At 41.5% G+C, this 18,995-nt stretch overlaps 1 protein-coding gene across 1 annotated transcript; it reads left to right on the top strand.

The window, feature by feature from the left end:
• The first annotated feature begins 204 nt into the window (after window positions 1-204).
• Window positions 205-7,160, top strand: LOC125291589 (zinc-binding protein A33-like). The gene is made up of 9 exons (XM_048238414.1): window positions 205-431; window positions 723-972; window positions 1,120-1,157; window positions 2,029-2,255; window positions 4,204-4,299; window positions 4,836-5,066; window positions 5,958-5,980; window positions 6,066-6,184; window positions 6,610-7,160. Exons 2-9 carry the CDS (start codon window positions 815-817, stop codon window positions 7,158-7,160), a joined length of 1,443 nt encoding a protein of 480 aa, XP_048094371.1. The 5' UTR covers window positions 205-431; window positions 723-814.
• The last annotated feature ends 11,835 nt before the right edge of the window (window positions 7,161-18,995 follow it).

Genomic DNA, 18,995 nt, shown 5'->3' with positions numbered 1-18,995 from the left:
GTGTTATATTTTAGATCGGAACAGATCAATAATTTACTCAAACCTTGTGTGTGTGTGATTTAAAAACAAACAAATCTCATGAAAAGAGCATTATGGTATTTGTCTAGTGCATGTCTGCATTGAATGACAATTATGTAGGATAATGTCCTATGTCTTGACTTCATACTTCATACTTACCAGTGAGTAAGATTATGTTTTGACATTAATAATACATTGTTGTGTGTGCATGTGTCCCAGGTTATTACTGTAGTTTCATCATGTTCGCTAGTTATTTGCACAAATCACACATGGAAAGTCTTGCCTGCCTACTGTTAAACTGAACTTTCATGTAGAGAGAGCCTAATCCACTGATCTGGGGTCAGTCTATGTGTCTCTGCAGGTACAGTTCACGATCACAACTGACTTTGACCTGAACTCCAATGGAGTCTGAGGTAGGTGTGATAGGGGAATTTGGTCTGCCAAGAATAAGGCTGGCCAATCAGAATCCTTCTTTGCAATAGTCCCTCCCTCTGTCTGACAGGCACCAGAGCAGGAAGTAAAGTTGAATGACGGGTTGGTTCTCTGTTCTTTGCTAGGCAGACCGATGTGGGATACTTTTGTTAGAAACATTTTGAAAGTGCTAATGTCTAATGCTTGTGCTTGTCTAATGAGGAAAACAGTTTGTGTTAAAGTGAAACTTGTGAGCCTGAAAAATCTTGTGGTGAGTGCAATTATTTTGAGAGACGGACTCAAACTCTCAGGCTGCTGCTGAAAGTGAAAGTGAAGCTGGTGAAATTGCTTTCAGAGGAGAGAGAGTTTAGTGTGGAGACAAAAAATGGCTTCTAAACTGGAAGAGGATCTCACATGTGCTGTGTGCTGTGACATCTTCAAGGATCCCGTGTTGTTGACCTGCACTCACAGTGTGTGTAAAGCCTGTCTGCAGCAGTTCTGGGAGAGTAAAGGACACAGAGAATGTCCCTACTGCAGGAGGAAGTGCTCAACAGAGAGGCCACAAACAACTGCCACCACTGTCCATCGACGGAGATGCTGTGGAGAGAGTGAGCAGCACAAAATTTCTGGGGGTGCACATCAGCGGCGACCTCTCCTGGACCACCAACACAGCATCACTGGCTAAGAAAGCCCAGCAGCCTCTACTTCTTACCAAGAAATTGAAGAAGGCAAGTGCCACGCCTCCTGTCATGACTACATTCTACAGAGGGACCATCGAGAGCATCGTCTCCAGCAGCATCACAGTGTGGGGAAGCTGCACAGATCAGAACAGGAAGACCCTCCAGCACTGTTAACACAGCTAAGAGGATCATTGGAGCACCACTCCCCTCCCTGCAGGACATTTACACCACCCGCCTGACCCGCAAAGCACTAATGATTGTCAAGGATACAACCCACCCTGCACACACAAACTGTTCAGCCTCCTGCCCTCTGGAAGCGGTACAGGAGCCTCCCGGCCCCCGCACCACCAGACTGGCAAGTAGCTTCATCCACCAAGCAATCAGGATGCTGAACACTCTACCCACTCTCCCATCACTGACAGCCCCCCCACCCACCAGCCAGCCAGGAACCTAGGGAAACTAGGATCCTGTCTACCCTAACCCCCTCCCCCCAACACCGCCCTGTGGAACTGCACTGTGACTGCGCAGCCCCTAACGTGTTGCTGCTTCACATCAAGCCTGATATACTTGAAATTACTGCATACTGCATATCAATGTAAATATACAGGTCACACAAGCACAAGTTTAAACTTCATGTAACTGTTAAGACTATATAAATATACAACACAACTACCTCTATTTTTTTTTATATATATGTCCTATATTTCTATTTTGATACATACATGTTCTATATTTCAGTCTTGCACTTTAATTTAATGTTTATTGTCTATGGCTATGTCTATAGTATGTCTATGTCTGTATTTAAAGCATGTCTATGTCTGCATGGGAAAGTAAGAAACGAAATTTCAATTCTTTGTATGACCAGTGCATGTAAAGAAATTGACAATAAAAGCCGACTTGACTTGACTTGACTCAAAAGAAGAATATCCCCTTAACATGGCATTAAGGAACCTGTGTGAGACCTTCTTACAGGAGAGAAGTCAGAGAGCTTCAGCAGGGTCTGTGGTGCTCTGCAGTCTGCACAGTGAGAAACCCAAGCTATTCTGTCTGGAGGATAAGCAGCCTGTGTGTCTGGTGTGTAGAGACTCTAGGAAACATAAAAATCACACCATCAGTCCCATAGATGAAGCAGCAATTGACCGTAAGGTAAGAATCTTACTCTGATATATGACACTGTACTGTAGTACTCTAGATTAACCCTCATAGGGTGTTCGTTTTTTTGTTACACAGGAGGTGCTGCTGGGTCTAGTGGACCCATTGCATTTTAGGCCTTTTAATTCAACATAATCAAACTTTATTTTTTTTAAATACTGACTAGATGATTACTTCATCCCAATTGCAAATAATATAAACAACACATATGTTAAATGTGTTGCCTTTACCTTTGTTAAATCACAATTGTGAATAGAAGTGCCACTCGTTTTTGTTTATTTTTGTATTGAAATGCATCATAAAACGGGCATAACTGGAAAATAATCAACAATTGTACAAATGAAGCAACTCAATAACATCTGTCTGAACAACACATTGAAGCCATTGAACACGGCAATTTTATACCAGACTATACCACACATGAGTATACCTGTGGCTTGCTGCTCATCGGCTGGTCCTGGGGCTGGCTGCTGGCGGGCTGGTCCAGAGGTTCGCTTGTGTTTTGGAGCTGGCTGACATGCAGGCTGGTTCTATGGCTGGCTGCTCACGGTCTGGCCCTGAGGCCTGCTTGCGTTTTGAAGCTGACTGATGAGCTGGTCCTGTGGCTTGCTGCTTATTGGCCGGTCCTGGGGCTGGCTGCTGGCGGGCTAGTCCTGAGGTTCGCTCGCGTTTCGATGTAGGCTGACGGGCTAGTCCTACGGCTAGCTGCTCACGGGATGGTCCTGGGGCTGGCTGCTCACGGGATGGTCCTGGGGCTAGCTGCTTGCGGGCTGGTCCTGGGGCTGGCTGCTTGCAGGCTGGTCCCGGCTGCTCACAGGCTGGTCCTGGCTGCTTGCGGGCTGGTCCCGGCTGCTCACAAGCTGGTCCTGGCTGCTTGCGGACTGGTCCTGGCTGCTCACGGGATGGTCCCTGGGCTAGCTGCTTGCGGGCTGGTCCTGGCTGCTCACGGGATGGTCCTGGGGCTGGCTGCTCGCAGGCTTGTCCTGGCTGCTGATCTAGTCCTGAGGCTCTTTTACATTTCGGAGCTGGCTGATGCTTATCCTCCTCTTCAAACTCAGTGTCGGACTCTTTTCATAAATGTTATCCTCACTTTCTGAAACTATTTGCTCTGCATCACCTTCAAAACCCTCTGACACACTGACACACACACACACACACAGAACCTATGATTTCCACACTTTAACTAGTTCCAGGTCCAGTGGACCCGAACATCCTGTGTGTAATATAAATGTGAAGGGGGGGTATGCAGGAGGGGTTCATTGAAAATGTTTTCTGATGTATGTTCCTCACAGAAAATGAGCCAAGGCCAATGAATCTTAGTTTAAAAAAATAATTATTTGTATCATTTTTATTAAGCTAAAAACTGAAAACGGGTCCCACAGACCCGAACACCTTATAAGGGTTAACAACAACAAATCTTGATATTTACCCTGGATATAAAGAAATACAGTGAGCCTATCCAGTGTGGATGATTCATGGCAGGAGGTACTGCAGTTCCTTTAATATAACAGTAGATGGCGGTGTCTGCTGTTTTGGGTGTTGGCCGTTGTGGGCTTTTCCCCTGTGGGCTGGTTCCTTTGTGCTCAACACTCCCACTCTGACTCTCACTGAGAATACAGCAGCAAACTTAAGGAAGCCCTCAAATCCCTCCAAATCACCACTTCTACTCCCAATGTCTCTTATAGTCATAGTCATTACCAACAACAAAGTGATGATGATGGTTTAATTGTGACCCAACGTTTTTTTTAGTACACTTTGTAGTAGCCTCCATGTTGCCTCTATGTCTCTATTCTATGCAATATGCAGTATAGATACCCCCCCACACACACACACACACACACACACCACCCTCACCCTAGACTCCTTACAAATTAAGCAACTTGGTTTATAGAGTGTAGTGTGGTGTAGGCAAGTCTAAATTAGTGTTGATCATTGTTTTCAGGAAGAGCTCAAGATCAAACTGCAGCCCTTACAGAAGAAACTGAAGACCTTTGAAGAAGTCAAACTCATCTGTGACCAAACAGCAGCTCATGTTAAGGTGAGACATGCAGCAACATAATAATAAGTTTAGCGCCTTTCTCAGACCCAAGGTCGCTTTACAAAGTAGGAAGGCAGAGAAACACAATAACAAACAAACAGACAATACAACAGAGACAAAGGCAGGGAAATACAATAACAAACAAACAAAACAATACAACAAAGACAAGTTATCTGTAGGAACTATGTGTTGGGTGTGGAGGAGAAGTGATCACTAAACAGAAAGGTCTTGAGGTGTGCTTTGAAGAAAGGAAGAGAAGGACAGGCACGAAGGGGTTGGGGGAGGGAGTTCCAGAGTTTGGGGGCCAAGGCACTGAAGGACCTGCCACCCAGGGTGGAGAGTCTGGAGCGGGGGATAGCCAAGAGGTTTTGGTCAGAGGATCTGAGTGAGCGGGATCATGTAATAAAGAAGCATAATTGTTTAATTACGTTATCAATAAATAATTTAAAGTTAAGGAACATTTCAACGTAACTGAGACATCTGCTCATACCTGTAGTTAAATTGAATGATTGATTTTGTCATACAATCTTATTCAGACTCAAACCCAGAACACAGAAAAGCAGATCAAGGAGGAGTTTGAGAATCTTCACCAGTTTCTACAAGATGAAGAGGCAGCCAGGATAGCTGCACTGAGGGAAGAAGAGGAGCAGAAGAGTCAGATGATGAAGGAGAAGATTGAGAAGATGAGCAGAGAGATCTCATCTCTTTCAGACACAATCAGAGCCATAGAAGAGGAGATGGGAGCTGATGATGTCACATTCCTACAGGTAGGAACCATCCACTGTCTGTAAGGGTGTTAGATCTCTAAATCTAAGTCCAGTGATAATTTAACAATAGCACATCTGACTGTAAGGGTGTTAGATCTCTAAATCTAAGTCCAGTGATAATTTAACAATAGCACATCTGGCTGTAAGGGTGTTAGATGTCTAACTCTAAGTCCAGTTATAATTTAACAATAGCACATCTGTCTGTAAGGGTGTTAGATCTCTAACTCTAACTCCAGTGATAATTTAACAATAGCACATCTGGCTGTAAGGGTGTTAGATCTACAACTCTTAAGTCCAGTTGTAATTTAACAATAGCACATCTGGTTGGGGGGTTCTGATGGAGGAATAACCTTTCCTCTGAGGCGTGTGATAATGTAACTATGTGGTCCAGGAGAAGCAGACAGGTTTTGGTGTAAAATAGGTTTATTGAATCAGTGGATATACTCCGAAAACACCTGTGAAATGGAACCTATATTAATTACAAAAAAACAATGACTAAACAAAATACAATGAAACAGGCCTACTCCTATTAGGCTAATCAGCCAATTTGGGTACCCCGGGGCACACGCCCATTTTGGAGAGAGGGTACAAACAGCACCCCTTAAGACAAACTACAATTAAAGACAAGACCTGAGAGGTGCATCACAACATACCCAAAGGGAAATAAGGTTGCAGAGATAGAGTAATTAACTATACATATAGTGACAGTGTGGGTCACTGTCACAAGGCGCTTGATTAGAATCTTTTCGGTATTGTGTCAATTGGTCTGTCTGTAACAAAAATAAAAACAGTGCTTTAGGAACATTCAAAATTGACCAAGATGTAGCAAAAGACCTTAGACCTTATTATAGCAATCATGTTTAACCTACTTTCTCTTTTCTTATTTTCCAGAACTACAAGAGCACAGTGGAAAGGTGAGTGATCTGCCTCCTGTCTCTCTCTTCTCTGTGGTTCTGAACCCAAAGCCACAGCAGCACTGACTCCTGAATGTTATTCCAGAGCCCAGTGCACACTGCAGGATCCAGAGAGGGTTTCAGGAGCTCTGATCAATGTGGCAAAGCACCTGGGCAACCTGAAGTTCAGAGTCTGGGAGAAGATGCAGGAGATTATACAATACAGTGAGTACACGTACACACACACACACACACACACACACACACACACACACACACACACACACACACTCACACTCACACACACACACACCCACTAATCTCATAAACACTCAACATCACATAACTACAGTACATGGAAGACCTTATTGATGGATGGATGGATGGATGGGTGGAGGGCATTACCAGTTCAGTAGGAACACTTGATAGCACTTGATATCTTGAATTTCCCCTGGGGATCAATAAAGTATCTATCTATATATCTATCTATATCAGTGCTATAGATAATGTTCATCATTCACATCCTAATCACACATCACTCAGCCCTATTGATAATGACCATCATTCACATCCTCATCAGACATCACTCAGCATTATTGATTGATAATCACTTGGTGTTCAGCTCATGTGTGTGTTCTTTCTCTCTGCAGCTCCTGTGACTCTGGATCCCAACACTGCACACCCACGACTCATCCTGTCTGAAGATCTGACCAGTGTGAGACGTGGTGATGAGGAGCAGCAGCTTCCTGATAACCCAGAGAGATTTGATTGGGCTGCCAGTGCCCTGGGCTCTGAGGGCTTTAACTCAGGGACTCACTGCTGGGATGTGGAGGTTGGAGAGAGCACATGGTGGATTGTGGGTGTGAAGGCAGAGTCAGCCCAGAGGAAGGGAGCATATGGCTATGTGAGTGGAGAGTGGTGTGTGTGGTATAAAGATGGTGCATATAGAGCATGTGCTCCACCACAGCCCTCCACTCTCCTCACAGTGCAGCAGAAACTCCAGAGGATCAGAGTGCAGCTGGACTGGGACAGAGGAAAGGTCTCATTCTCTGACCCTGATAACAACACACACCTACACACTCTCAAACACACTTTCAAGGAGAGAGTGTTTCCATGCTTTAACATTCCCTGTAAACTCTCTCCTTTGAGGATGTTACCAGTGAAGGCCTCAGTATCAGTAAAGCAGCCCAGTTGGAGCTGATTCTGCCTTTTAACCAGAACTGACTCACAGAGGGAAGCTGTATATAAAAAACAAGGCCATGTGAACGCTGCACTAATGCTCACCTCATATAATAATTTAAAGCTGAACTACTGTGTTTTAAATGAGTGACGACTTAATAAATGAGTAACCACTACATGTATGAGATAATGTGAGTTTGTCCTTTTGTTTTATTGATTTGCTGTTTTAATTCACAGCCATTCAAACTCCCCTATCTGAGGTCATAATACGTACACACAGTTAAACAATGTTTTGATATCATGATGAATATGCCATGAGATGAGTGCTAGATTATTTGTACTCGTATCTATATAACACTGCTGCCACTAGCAACATCACACTAACACACACAGTGCCGGCCCAAGACTTTTTTGGGGGGCCCTAAGCAGAATTTGATTTGGGGGGCCCCCTCCCACAACGCGGAGTAACCTGTGCTTGACGATTATTAACACAAATATCACGCTATATTTGTACATTATATATTAATACAGTGACGGATTATAACCAACTACTGTCCCCCTGGGCACAGATGAATAAGGATTCTCTACCCCTACCCTATTTGTGCAAAAGTGGGTACAAATAGGGGATAACGGCCGCCGAGGTGTCCTGTTGTACGGAATTAATGGACGAGGGCGAGGGGCAAAGAACTCCCCGACGCGCAGCGGAGTTGCCTCCACCCGAGTCCATTAATTCCGTATAACTGGACACACCTCGATGGCCGTTATCCCGCTTATCACCCGGTTGCCACTGTAAAGCAAAGGAAACACGTGGTTCCGTTTAAAAAGAAGCTCACCAGTTCAGCTTGTTGTACAGTGATAGCATGGACAGTTAGCTTGTTTACAGTTGATTCCATTGTTGCGAACTTGCGAAGCCTGCCTCCAGGCTCAACTGTCGTCCTACTATGGTTGTTATAGTTACCATTCATAAGCATTGATATGGAACGGTGATTAAACTTTTTTTTACCAGATCTACTTCATAGGTGTCCCGTTATTCAGAATTAAAAGCCACACCGCCAGCCAATCAGAAAAGAGTATTTCTTCTCTCCGGGTTGTGTTGCCCCCTGCAGGTAACCCCCAGAACCTAGTCAACGTCAGCCGTTTCTCAGACGTAACCTCAGGCCTAGGCAGTTAAGACCCACGATACCCCCTAGAGGTTGTAGATAGCAGGGACCTACTGTCGAGCGAAGTTGCATGTCTTCCCTCTGCGGCGCAGATAACCTATTACTCCTATTTTTAAATATCCCCCTTGGAAGTTGATCAGGCTTCCGTGGTGGATTTATTGAGATGTTTATGAAATAAGGAGCGACTATGCCTAGGTCTCGAACAGTTGGCTAACGTGCAAAGATGTTTGACCCTAGAGATTATCTAGAGACACAGGTTATAGGCTACTTCTTGCTCAGGTTTTATAAGGATGGAGATTTTGTTACCGTCCAGCAGTACTAAAGTTCAACTAACCCAAGTCTTAGACAGAGCAGATGAATAACCACAGAAGAAACCAGTTATCTTACCCTCCTGCTGGAATTCGTAGAAAAACCAAGAAAAGACACAAATACTGCTTGAAGAATTGGATGCCAAGGTTAAATGAGTTCTTTACTTTTCAGCACTTTGGTGATGTTACAAAATGCGGCGTAATATCCACTTGCAGGTTACAATGTTGTAGAAAATGGAAAAAGAGTAAATCCACAAAATAGGAAAATAGTAAATCCACACATGGAGAAGAGATTACAATAAAAATGGTAAATCCACAAATGGAGAAAAAGAGAATATAAGGAAAAAAGTAAGTCCTCAAAAGGGGAAAAAGTTTTACTACTTAAATGTTCAATAAAAATATATGTAGGCTGGGTTAGGCATAGTTTTTGTCTGTTTAACACAGCCAGAGAGCTAACTATACTGTGTGAGGGAACTACCGATTTTGATAGGGGAAGAGTTAAGTAGAAAAAGCATTTGTGTTCAAGTCAAGTCAAGTCAAGTCAAGTTTATTTATATAGCACATTTCATACACAGAGGTCATTCAATGTTGCTTTACATAAACAAAACCAAGCGAATAACAAATAAAAGCATAGAAGGGCAATATAGTCAAAGAATAGTTAAAAGGTAAAGATCATAATAAAAAAAGAAAACATAAAACACAAGGTAAAATCATTTAAAAATAAAGAATAATTAGTAAGCAAAACAAAGGCAAAAGTAGTAAAAAAGTAATAAAAGACAAAGAAGAATAATTATCGAGGCAGATTCAGAATTTGTAACTTCGGCACAGTTAGCAAAAGCGTCTGAGAACAGTTTGGTCTTAAGTCTAGATTTAAAACTGGCTACAGTTGGGGCCTTTTAATGTCATCCTAAAGTTGGTTCCACAGCTGAGCAGCATAGCAGCTAAAAAGCTGCTTCACCATGTTTAGTTCTAACTGTAGGTTTTACTAGCAGGTTTTCACCTGGGACCTGAGAGGGCGAGAAGGTGTGTACTGCTGAAGCATGTCTGACAAGTATTTAGGTCCTGCTCCATTTACTGATTTATAAACAAGCAATAGTGCTTTAAAAGTCAATTCTGTGACTTACTGGAAGCCAGTGCAAGGACTTAAGAATTGGAGTAATGTGGTCAGTTCTTTTAGTTTTTGTTAGAGTCCTAGCTGCTGCATTTTTGTATCTGTTTAATAGTCTTTTTAGGAAGGCCTGTGAACAGTCCATTGCAGTAATCAACCCTGCTGGAGATAAATGCATGAATGAGTTTTTCTAAGTCATGTTTTGACATCAGCCCTCTGAGTTTGACAATATTTTTGAGGTGGTAAAAGCTGATTTAGTTATAAACTTTCATGTGGCTGTTGAAATTTAGATCACTGTCAATTAATACACCAAGGTTTTTAACAGTATCCTTTGCCTTCAACCCTTTTGTGTCAAGGAGAGTGGCAACCCTAAGTCTTTCCTCATTTTTACCAAATATAATTACTTCAGTTTTTTCTTTCTTCAGCTGAAGAAAATTTTTGAGACATCCAGGTGTTGATTTGTTCTATACACTGACACATAGATTCAAGAGGACCATAGTTGTTTGGTGATAGAGCTAAGTAAATTTGTGTGTCATCTGCATAGCTATGATATGAAATCAAATTATTTTGAATGATTTGTCCAAGTGGGAGCATATAGAGGTTGAATAATAGTGGCCCCAAGATCGACCCTGGGGAACACCACAGGTCAAGGATGTTGGTGTTGAGGTACAGTTTCGATGGCAACAAAGAAGCTCCTTTCTTGTAGATATGATTTTAGCCAGCTGATAACTATGCCTGTAAATCCAACCCAGTGTTCTAGTCTGTGTAGTAAAATATTGTGATCAACAGTGTCAAATGCTGCACTAAGGTCCAGTAGCACTAGGACTGATGTTTTACCTGAATCTGTGTTGGTATGTCATTGGAAACTTTAATGAGAGCTGTTTCAGTGCTGTGATTTGCCGAAAACCAGACTGAAAGTAATCAAAATACCATTTGATGTTAGGAAGGTGGTTAATTGATTAAAGACTACTATTTCAATAATTTTGCCAATAAAAGGTAGATTGGATATGGGCCTGTAATTGTTTTTCTTGAGCATGGAGGCATCAGGTTATTCTTCTTGAGAAGTGGCTTTACAACAGCTGTTTTCAGTGACTTAGGAAAAGTGCCAGACAGCAATGATACATTTACAATTTGAAGGACATCCGCATGTTGCAGCTATGAGGTGAAAAACAGTTTTGAAGAAATTGGTAGGCAGAGTGTCTAAAGACACATGTGGAAGGGCTGAGATTCTGTACCGTTTTTCAAGTGTTTAAGTAGTCTATCAAGCTGAACTCTGACATCAAGTTTAGTTTCCCTCTGTTTGTTGCTGGAAGTTCAGGTTGTTGAATTTGTAATTGAGCAGATATGTTGAGTCTGATTTTGTCAATTTTACCTTTAAAAAAGATGAAAACTCATTGCATTTATTAGTTGAGAGAAGTTCAGGCGCTAATTGTGAGGGGGATTTGTTAACTTATCAACAGTTGAAAATAGAATCACGAGTGTTATTTGAACTTCTATTGATAATGTTAGAAAAGAAAAGACTGTCTTGCTTTGCATATTTCAGAGTTATATGTCTTGGGAGCATCTCTTTATGGATGTCATAGTGGATCTGAAGTTTGTATTTACGCATTTTCTTTCAGTCTTCCTACACTCTCTTTTTAGAAGTTTAACTGCTGGATTTTGCCTCCATGGTGCTTTCTGTTTGTCCTTAACTTTCTTGAATTGTAATGGAGCAATGTCATCCATAATGTTTGCCATTTTGCATTAAAGTGATCAAATAAGTCTTCAGAGTCTGACAGTTGACTTGACTTTAGTGAAAGTGCTTGCTCAAAGAGCACTTGTCTGATCATTTATGATTCTCCTTTTTACCATCATAGCTGTGTTTTGAGTGTGTGGGGACTTAGACACATCAAAGAACACACAAAAATGATCAGATAAGGCCAGGTCTTTAACAGCTGTAGAGACATCGAGACCCTTTGTGATAACAAGATTAGAGGGTATGTTCAGATGAACACGCCAGATGAGATTTTAGAAGACAGCAGGGACAGATTCAGAGTCGATGTGTTTTACTACATACTTGACGTCTTTGTTTCTCAGTTTGAACATCGATTTGCAGATTTCAAGAGAATGGCTGGAAAATTTGCTGCTCTGAACCCGAAACATTTTACTCTGATAAGCCTGAAAAAGTTAGAAACTGCGGACTTTTATTCACAGGATCTATCCAATGCCGGCAAGTGGTTAATGAATTTGTTACATTTTGTGCAATGTACAGTGAGCTGTGCATGCATTTAAACCCCACAGAATCCTCCCATTTCTCATCATAAGCGACATGGATCGGGCTTTTTCCTAATCTTGCCATTCTTTTTCATTATTTACTTGACGATTCCAATTAGCAGTCGCGAAGGCAGAGAAGTTTTAGCCGACTGAAACTCATCTTGCGCTCCACCATGGGTGAGTCGCGGCTGTCAGATTTAAGCTCCTCTGTATCGAGAGAGACATTGAGGTCAATAAGGATAAAGTTATTGACAGATTTGCAAACATGAAGGAGAGAATGCTGAAACTCAAAATAGATTAAATGTGTTTTGCAGTGTGCATGTCCTTTTAGGCCTGTAAAGCTACGTGTCTGTTTTCCCTTGTTGAGAAATTCTTAAAAGTGGGCCAACTTTTAACGTTCTTGAGTTCACAGTCGCTCATTTTCTGTTAGGCAAGGGCTATGGGATATTGTTTTCATTTACGTTTCTTTTCTTTAAAAAGGATGGGATAGTTGTTGTCCCTTTAACATGCTAAATGAGTTGAAGTTGTTGAGCAAAGTTGTTGTTTCACTGGGTGAAAAGGCTCTGAATCAGGGAATATTCATAGTGATATATTTCCTGATATGCGTAATATCAGGAAATATATTGGTTGATATGCTCCTGATATTTTAGTGCCAATTGCCATATCAGGAGCATATCAAAAGTCCTGAATGGGACTGCGACGACATGCAAGATATCCAAACTTCATATTCTCACCTGATATGATCCATGTTTCAAGTATTAGCTACTTTTATGACCCCAGACACCTCTTGTTCTTGTTCCCATATACCCCTGATATGTCAAACATGGGACTACGCATATACAGCCCATATACTGCCAGACACAGCTAATTTTGCAGGCATTTATGTGTATGCCTTTATTTACTTTTTTGATAGGCTTTATGCCTTTATTTTTAAAATTAATCATGTGATTTATATATGGTGATTTATGTAATGGTTTTAAATGTGAGATAGTACATAACAATCACTGAGCTTATTGTGCATCTTTAACTTAAATAATATTTCACATTAATTTCACATACACTTAATTACATTATTTACTTACACCTGCTAAATCCCAATGACTTATTTTACTTTACCATGAAAAATATACTGTACGACAGGCAATACAATTTGTTACATGGCCTTTATCAATCAATATTCAAATCAACATGGCTTTCTCGCCTGCAGTAGGGGGCTTACGCGGTGACACTTTCGCCCTCTCAATGACCTGCCTCGAGTGAACAGAGACTTCTGCTTGACCACAGTGGTTTAAACAGTCCATGGTCTGGAAGTTACGGCCTTTAAAACATTTTGGGCTCTTGTCCGTACTCTTCTGGTATAGATGGTAGGGAGAGGTGCTCTGATGGTCCCTTTGGCAGTAAAAGTCAGGTGTCTGTAAAAAGAGAAAGAAAGTATATGTTACAATTGACCCTGCCTATTGAATATAATTAACTCAGCTTGTGTAACAAATAAAAGCAAACCCACAATAGCAGCCTAGACGTCAGGTGCAATAGTTAGAAGTAATGGAGATATGTATTACAGTTGTGCTCATAAGTTTACATAACCTTAGCTTACACATACATTTAAAAATCATCTGATCTTAATGCCTTAATAAAAAAAAAACGAGAAAATCCAACCTTTAAGGAACACTTATTTATTTACGATACATTATTCATTCACAAAGAAAATTGCTGTCCTTAAAAGTTGGATTTTTCCTAATTTTTTTAATTAAGGCATTACGATCAATTTCCAAAAGTATCATACCTAATTGCAACACTGTCTGCAGAAGCTCTTTCCTTCTTGCTTAAACCACCTTTCTGATGCCTAACATAGATCCTCCCCCATCTAATGTGCAGTGCCAGCCTCTGGCTCCAGGCTGGGACTTGCTGGATGGCACCTAAAAAAATAAAACAGCAATTGCTATACATTAAGTTATTGTTGATTAAGATAAAAATCAAACATTAAAAAATAAGTTGGTAAGTCAATCAGGTGATAAAAAAAAAGATAATTACCTTATGCACCCTTGCCACCATCACCATCAATGTTAATTATTGATATCAGTTTATTTGTGAGGGTTTCAGTTTCTGTAAATAGAAAATAAGATTTAACTAAATTATGATTATGCTCAGTTTGGCATATATTCAACACATTATTTACATTACCACCAACATAATGGTAAACATGGCTAAACTTCAAAATTCAAGACTATTATTAAAAACGACAATAATGATGATTAGTTCCTGTATTAATGCATTACATTGCACATTTGTCAAACAAATTAGAGGGTGCACAGTGACACAGCCCTCATTCAAAACACACAAACACTTACAGCGTGTTGAGGGCAGCAGCTATGGATTCCAGACATAGTCAAGTAGCATGTAGTAGTAGCAGGACTGCCCTGGTCTATTGATGGAGCCCACTACAGTCATAACAACAAACAGACACATGAAAAAAGGGGATAAACTAAACACAGCAACAGACACAAATACATGCACACACATTATAATGTTATTTGCTATTCTACGTGTGTGTGTCTGTCTGTCTGTCTCTACCTGGTGAGTGAACTCTCTTGCGGGATTGAAACTTCTTTTGTATGGAAGTGGCACACAATTGGAATATTCCAGAATGCACTCAGTGTTCTCAGGGAAGCAGTCCTCACAACTCACTGCCTGCAAACAGAGAACAGAGGGAAATTAAGATGAATAAATTGCAAAATAAGCTTACACATAACATGAACTTAACCCCAAGTTGCTCCGGGGACAATGTAGTCCCTTGTAATATAGTTGACATATGTAAGTCGCTTTGGCTAAAAATGCGTCAGCCAAATGTAATGTAATGTAATGTAATGTAATATTTCCACCACCACATATTCCTGTACCTGCCCAAGGCCCAAAACCCTATATGGTATTCCCGCCTTACAAATGTAACGAACCCCTCCAATTCCCCCATCCTATCCCTCCTAACAATTATGTAATCAAACAAAACAAAATCAAATCTAGGTTGAAGCCATGTTTCCTGAATACATATTACATCTGGTTTTTACTGTCATATCCTCCACAACCTTTTTAAACTCTTGACCATTAAGTAAGCAGACTTCTTGCATTCCATTGTAAAATAATCATGAGAGCAAAGTGCTCACCCTTGGCCTACACTCTCCTGGCTTGGAGGGATCATACAGAGACCATCCCTCACTTCCTCCCACTTTAGTCCCACCATACCCAGATGCTGAACCGCTGCCTTTGTAATAATTTGGATCCTCTCAGTTTTAAACTTTTACCTCTGCTGTCGCATTGATCACCCCTGCAATAAACGTTACCAGGTCCATTTTCTCCCCCCAGCCATACTCCTTCACAGGACGAGCCACAGTACTCCCCGCCCCACCTCTAACCACTGGCAAATCCTTACCAGCAGGTCCGGCTTGGTCAACTCTTCTCACCGACTCTGCATAGGACACTTTATTTTTCAGCTTCACATTATGAATTTTTGTTTCTATTTTCATAATCGCGCAGCACCAGTACACTGCACTGTGTGCCCCTCCACAATTACAACACTTTGGGCTTGTTCCCTCACCACATTGTCCATACTCATGAGCTCCCCCACATTTTGCACATGTTTGCACTCCTTTACACACCTTAGCAGCATGACCAAATTTCTGACATTTAAAACATCTCAAAGGTTTATGTATGAACTCCCTCACTCGATATCTCATGTAACCCAAGTAGAGCTCAGTGGGAACTTCTCTAGTACTGAAATGAATCAAAATCGACTCTGTCTCCTTTTTCTCAGCTCCCCTAGTCAATCGTGTTGCACTCTCAACAGCCCTACATTTCTCTTTCAGATTCTTAACCAACTCACCCTTCTGCATTGTCAGAGGAATTCCGTATATCACTCCTTTACTCCCTTCACTACCAACTCTCACCACTTTCACAACTTTCGCCTTCCCAACACATTGCAACCTGCCTGCCTTCACAACCTGCTCCTCAGACACACATCCAATCAACAAAATACCATCCTCTAACACTCTAGCATTTTGTATTATCCCAATCTGACTCTTGAGCACATTCGTCAATTTCATCGGATCCATATTTTTAACACCACCATTTTCAAACCTCACAACCACAAAGGAACATTTCTCCCTGTCACTTTCACTGCCCTCTTCTCTAGACCTCTTCAATCTCCTCAACCACCATTCCTGACTATCCACCTCTATACCCTCCATATCCTCTCCCTGCCTCCCCGCCATGGCAGAGAACTAAGAGTATCGTATACCGGACCTATACAGGCCGTCGGCCAACACCCTCACAAAATTCTCCACTCACAGCCTAACCCTACTCTAATCAAATCAAAGAACAAAAAAAAAAAAAAAAAAAAAAGGGGCAATGAGCGTGATTAAACGCTTGAACTTTCACAGGACCGTGTGCCGAACGTACTCGAGAACCCGCGTCTCATCTCCAGCACAACATTAGGCTACAAGAAACGTCATATTATTTGCTGAAAAACAGAGGGGAGGGGAGGGGCTATCTGACATGCACGCTACACGCACGGAGAGTGTCACAGGCTACTGGCAGTCAAGCGAAGCGGTGTGTGTCAACGACAATGGTAAGTTAGGGCTGTCTGCCAATACATAGCCTATCCCATAAAAGGCCAGAGTAAAACATTGTGATATTCCCTTTGCCCTTCAGCATACATGTTTGCCCCTTTTTTGTGGTTTGTAGATCAGCTATGCCACCCACAAATACGAAGCTTTTTCATTATTCAGTCTAGGCAAAATAACTAGCCATACAAACTGGCAACTGGTGACCAGGCTTTCAAATGCGGATTTTACTGTGTAAAATAGCATTAGCTGTTAGGATATTACCCAGGATATTGTCACAGCTAAACCTAGCTTCTGTAATCTTCCAACCAAAGTTAGGAGTCATGTTGTGTGCGGGTGTCAGGATGTGCCGCAGGGACAGTCGCATATAGGCACAGAATAGAAGTCACCATCACTGACTGTTAGGCTAATTGGGCTACCAATCTTGCAGTCGCAATAAACAATGGATCCGAGACATTTTCCTGTTCCTATATTCTGTTTATGCGGCTAATGTAATGTAGCCTGCACAATGCAAAGAAATAAAAAAGATAAACTGTTGCATTTCCATACTCATAGAAATGAACATTGCGAGACACTTATCTCTTCTATCTCATTCCAGAAAAAAATTCATTGACTTGTTAGTTTTTTGAACATTTATTTTATCTAATGACATTGCAAACATGATTAATTGAATCCACATATCCTTGCACTTGCAAAACTATTTTTTCACTAGCCTAAAACCGTGAGACTGAAAGCTAATTGCGTTCACGTTCCTCTTAAACTGACAAGCACTCAATTAGATTTACACACCACAAGTGATGATATTAAAGCCCCCTGTGTAAGAAATTCTCCCATCTAGTGGTTAGGAGTTATATAGCAACCAACCTCTCAAAGCTGCCTCGTTTAGAACTATGGGAGCCGTCACACATCAAAACTGATACTAGTTCTGGAGTCCTAGCACGTTAAAGCATAAACTTCTCTCTGAAAGCGTAACTCTGGCCAAAATGCACCCTAGGGTGTTTTGTGAATGTACACGAAGTCAAACTTAAAGACAAGCATAATTATGTCTGAAGGCGCCACTTTCAAGATTGTCCGTGTTGTGGAGTTTTGAATGGGAACTATTTTTGATACATGATGGCGTCAAAATTGCTATTTTTAAAAACACTAAGAAGGCTCGACAGCATGAAACTTCGATCGACGATCATCAGGGTCTCTACATGAACTTCGAGCATTGAGAACATTGTTCGTGTACACAGTGTTCACTAAAAGAAAGGTTTTGAACAACTCACTTGGGTTTTGTGCTCGCTGCCATCAGTCAAGGAGGAGTTGTCCAAAACCTTTTTTAGTAAACTATGTGCACACTAACAATGTTCTCAATGCTCAAGTTCATGTGTAGAGACACTGATGATTCGATAAAGTTTCACGTTGTTGAGCCTTCTTAGTGTTTTAAAATAGCGATTTTGACACATCAAAATAGTAGGCTATACGACTCCCATTTACTGAAAAGTTTGACTCGGGTACATTGACAAAAACACCCTAGGATGCATTTTGGCGAGAGTTACGCTTGAATAAGCAATAACAACATATTCAGAACATTTTGTGTACTATTTTATTGCCATTGCTTGTGTCAATCCCCAAAATTCACCAGAATACAGGAAATCACATCAAACAAATTAAAAAATGTCTGGGGGAGGACCCCCAAACTCCCCCTCCCACATATACGACAATAAGTGGGGGGCCCTTAATACATCTGGAAACAAAAGTTCATAATCCGCCCATGACTGCAGTGCATATTCACACACATCACCAGGAGCTGTGTGTGACTCTAGGCTGTTCAGGACAGATTTCTGTTGAAGATGGTGTGACCTTAATGCAAATAGACACATTCAAAATACTGAACATGACAGTTGAGAGAACCAGCTGTTCTTACCTGGAGTCAGTGGTTATTACCTGGGGTCAGTGCAGACGACCTGACTCTGTTGCTGTTCAGGACAGATTTGTGTAGAATCAAGGCTGATTCCAGATCATCATAATTATTCTATTCTGTAAATATCAACAGAACACAATTCTGATTCCTTATTCAGAACGTTTCATACCCAACCTGCTGAACAGGTAGCGGGAGAGACAGGCAGAGAAGCCCAGGCATGTAACAGGCTGAGCAGAGGCGTAACTGGCAGAGGAGTACACACACACACACACACACACACACACACACACAGGAGCCGTGTGGAGACCGACTTCACTACATGTTCATGTTCACACAAATAGCTGTGTGGAGAATCAAAGCTGTTCAGGACAGATTTCTGTTGAAGATGGGGTGACCTTAAACCAAATACACACATTCAAAATACAGATATTAAGAATGCAAAAAAAGGACAGTTGAGAGAACCAGCTGTTCTTACCTGGGGTCAGTGGTTCTTACCTGGGGTCAGCTGT

The sequence above is a fragment of the Alosa alosa genome, chromosome 3 (genome assembly GCF_017589495.1).
Source record: "Alosa alosa isolate M-15738 ecotype Scorff River chromosome 3, AALO_Geno_1.1, whole genome shotgun sequence".
In the NCBI taxonomy this organism is placed as follows: Eukaryota; Metazoa; Chordata; class Actinopteri; order Clupeiformes; family Clupeidae; genus Alosa; species Alosa alosa.
This window is presented reverse-complemented; position numbering and strand designations above follow the sequence as displayed.

Coding starts and splice junctions, on each gene's coding strand:
- LOC125291589 (XM_048238414.1), top strand. CDS start 815: ATGGCTTCTAAACTGGAAGAGGATCTCACATGTGCTGTGTGCTGTGAC. Junction 973..1,119: donor TGTCCCTACTGCAGGAGGAA/GTGCTCAACAGA, acceptor TGGCTAAGAAAG/CCCAGCAGCCTCTACTTCTT. Junction 5,067..5,957: donor ATGATGTCACATTCCTACAG/GTAGGAACCATC, acceptor CTTATTTTCCAG/AACTACAAGAGCACAGTGGA.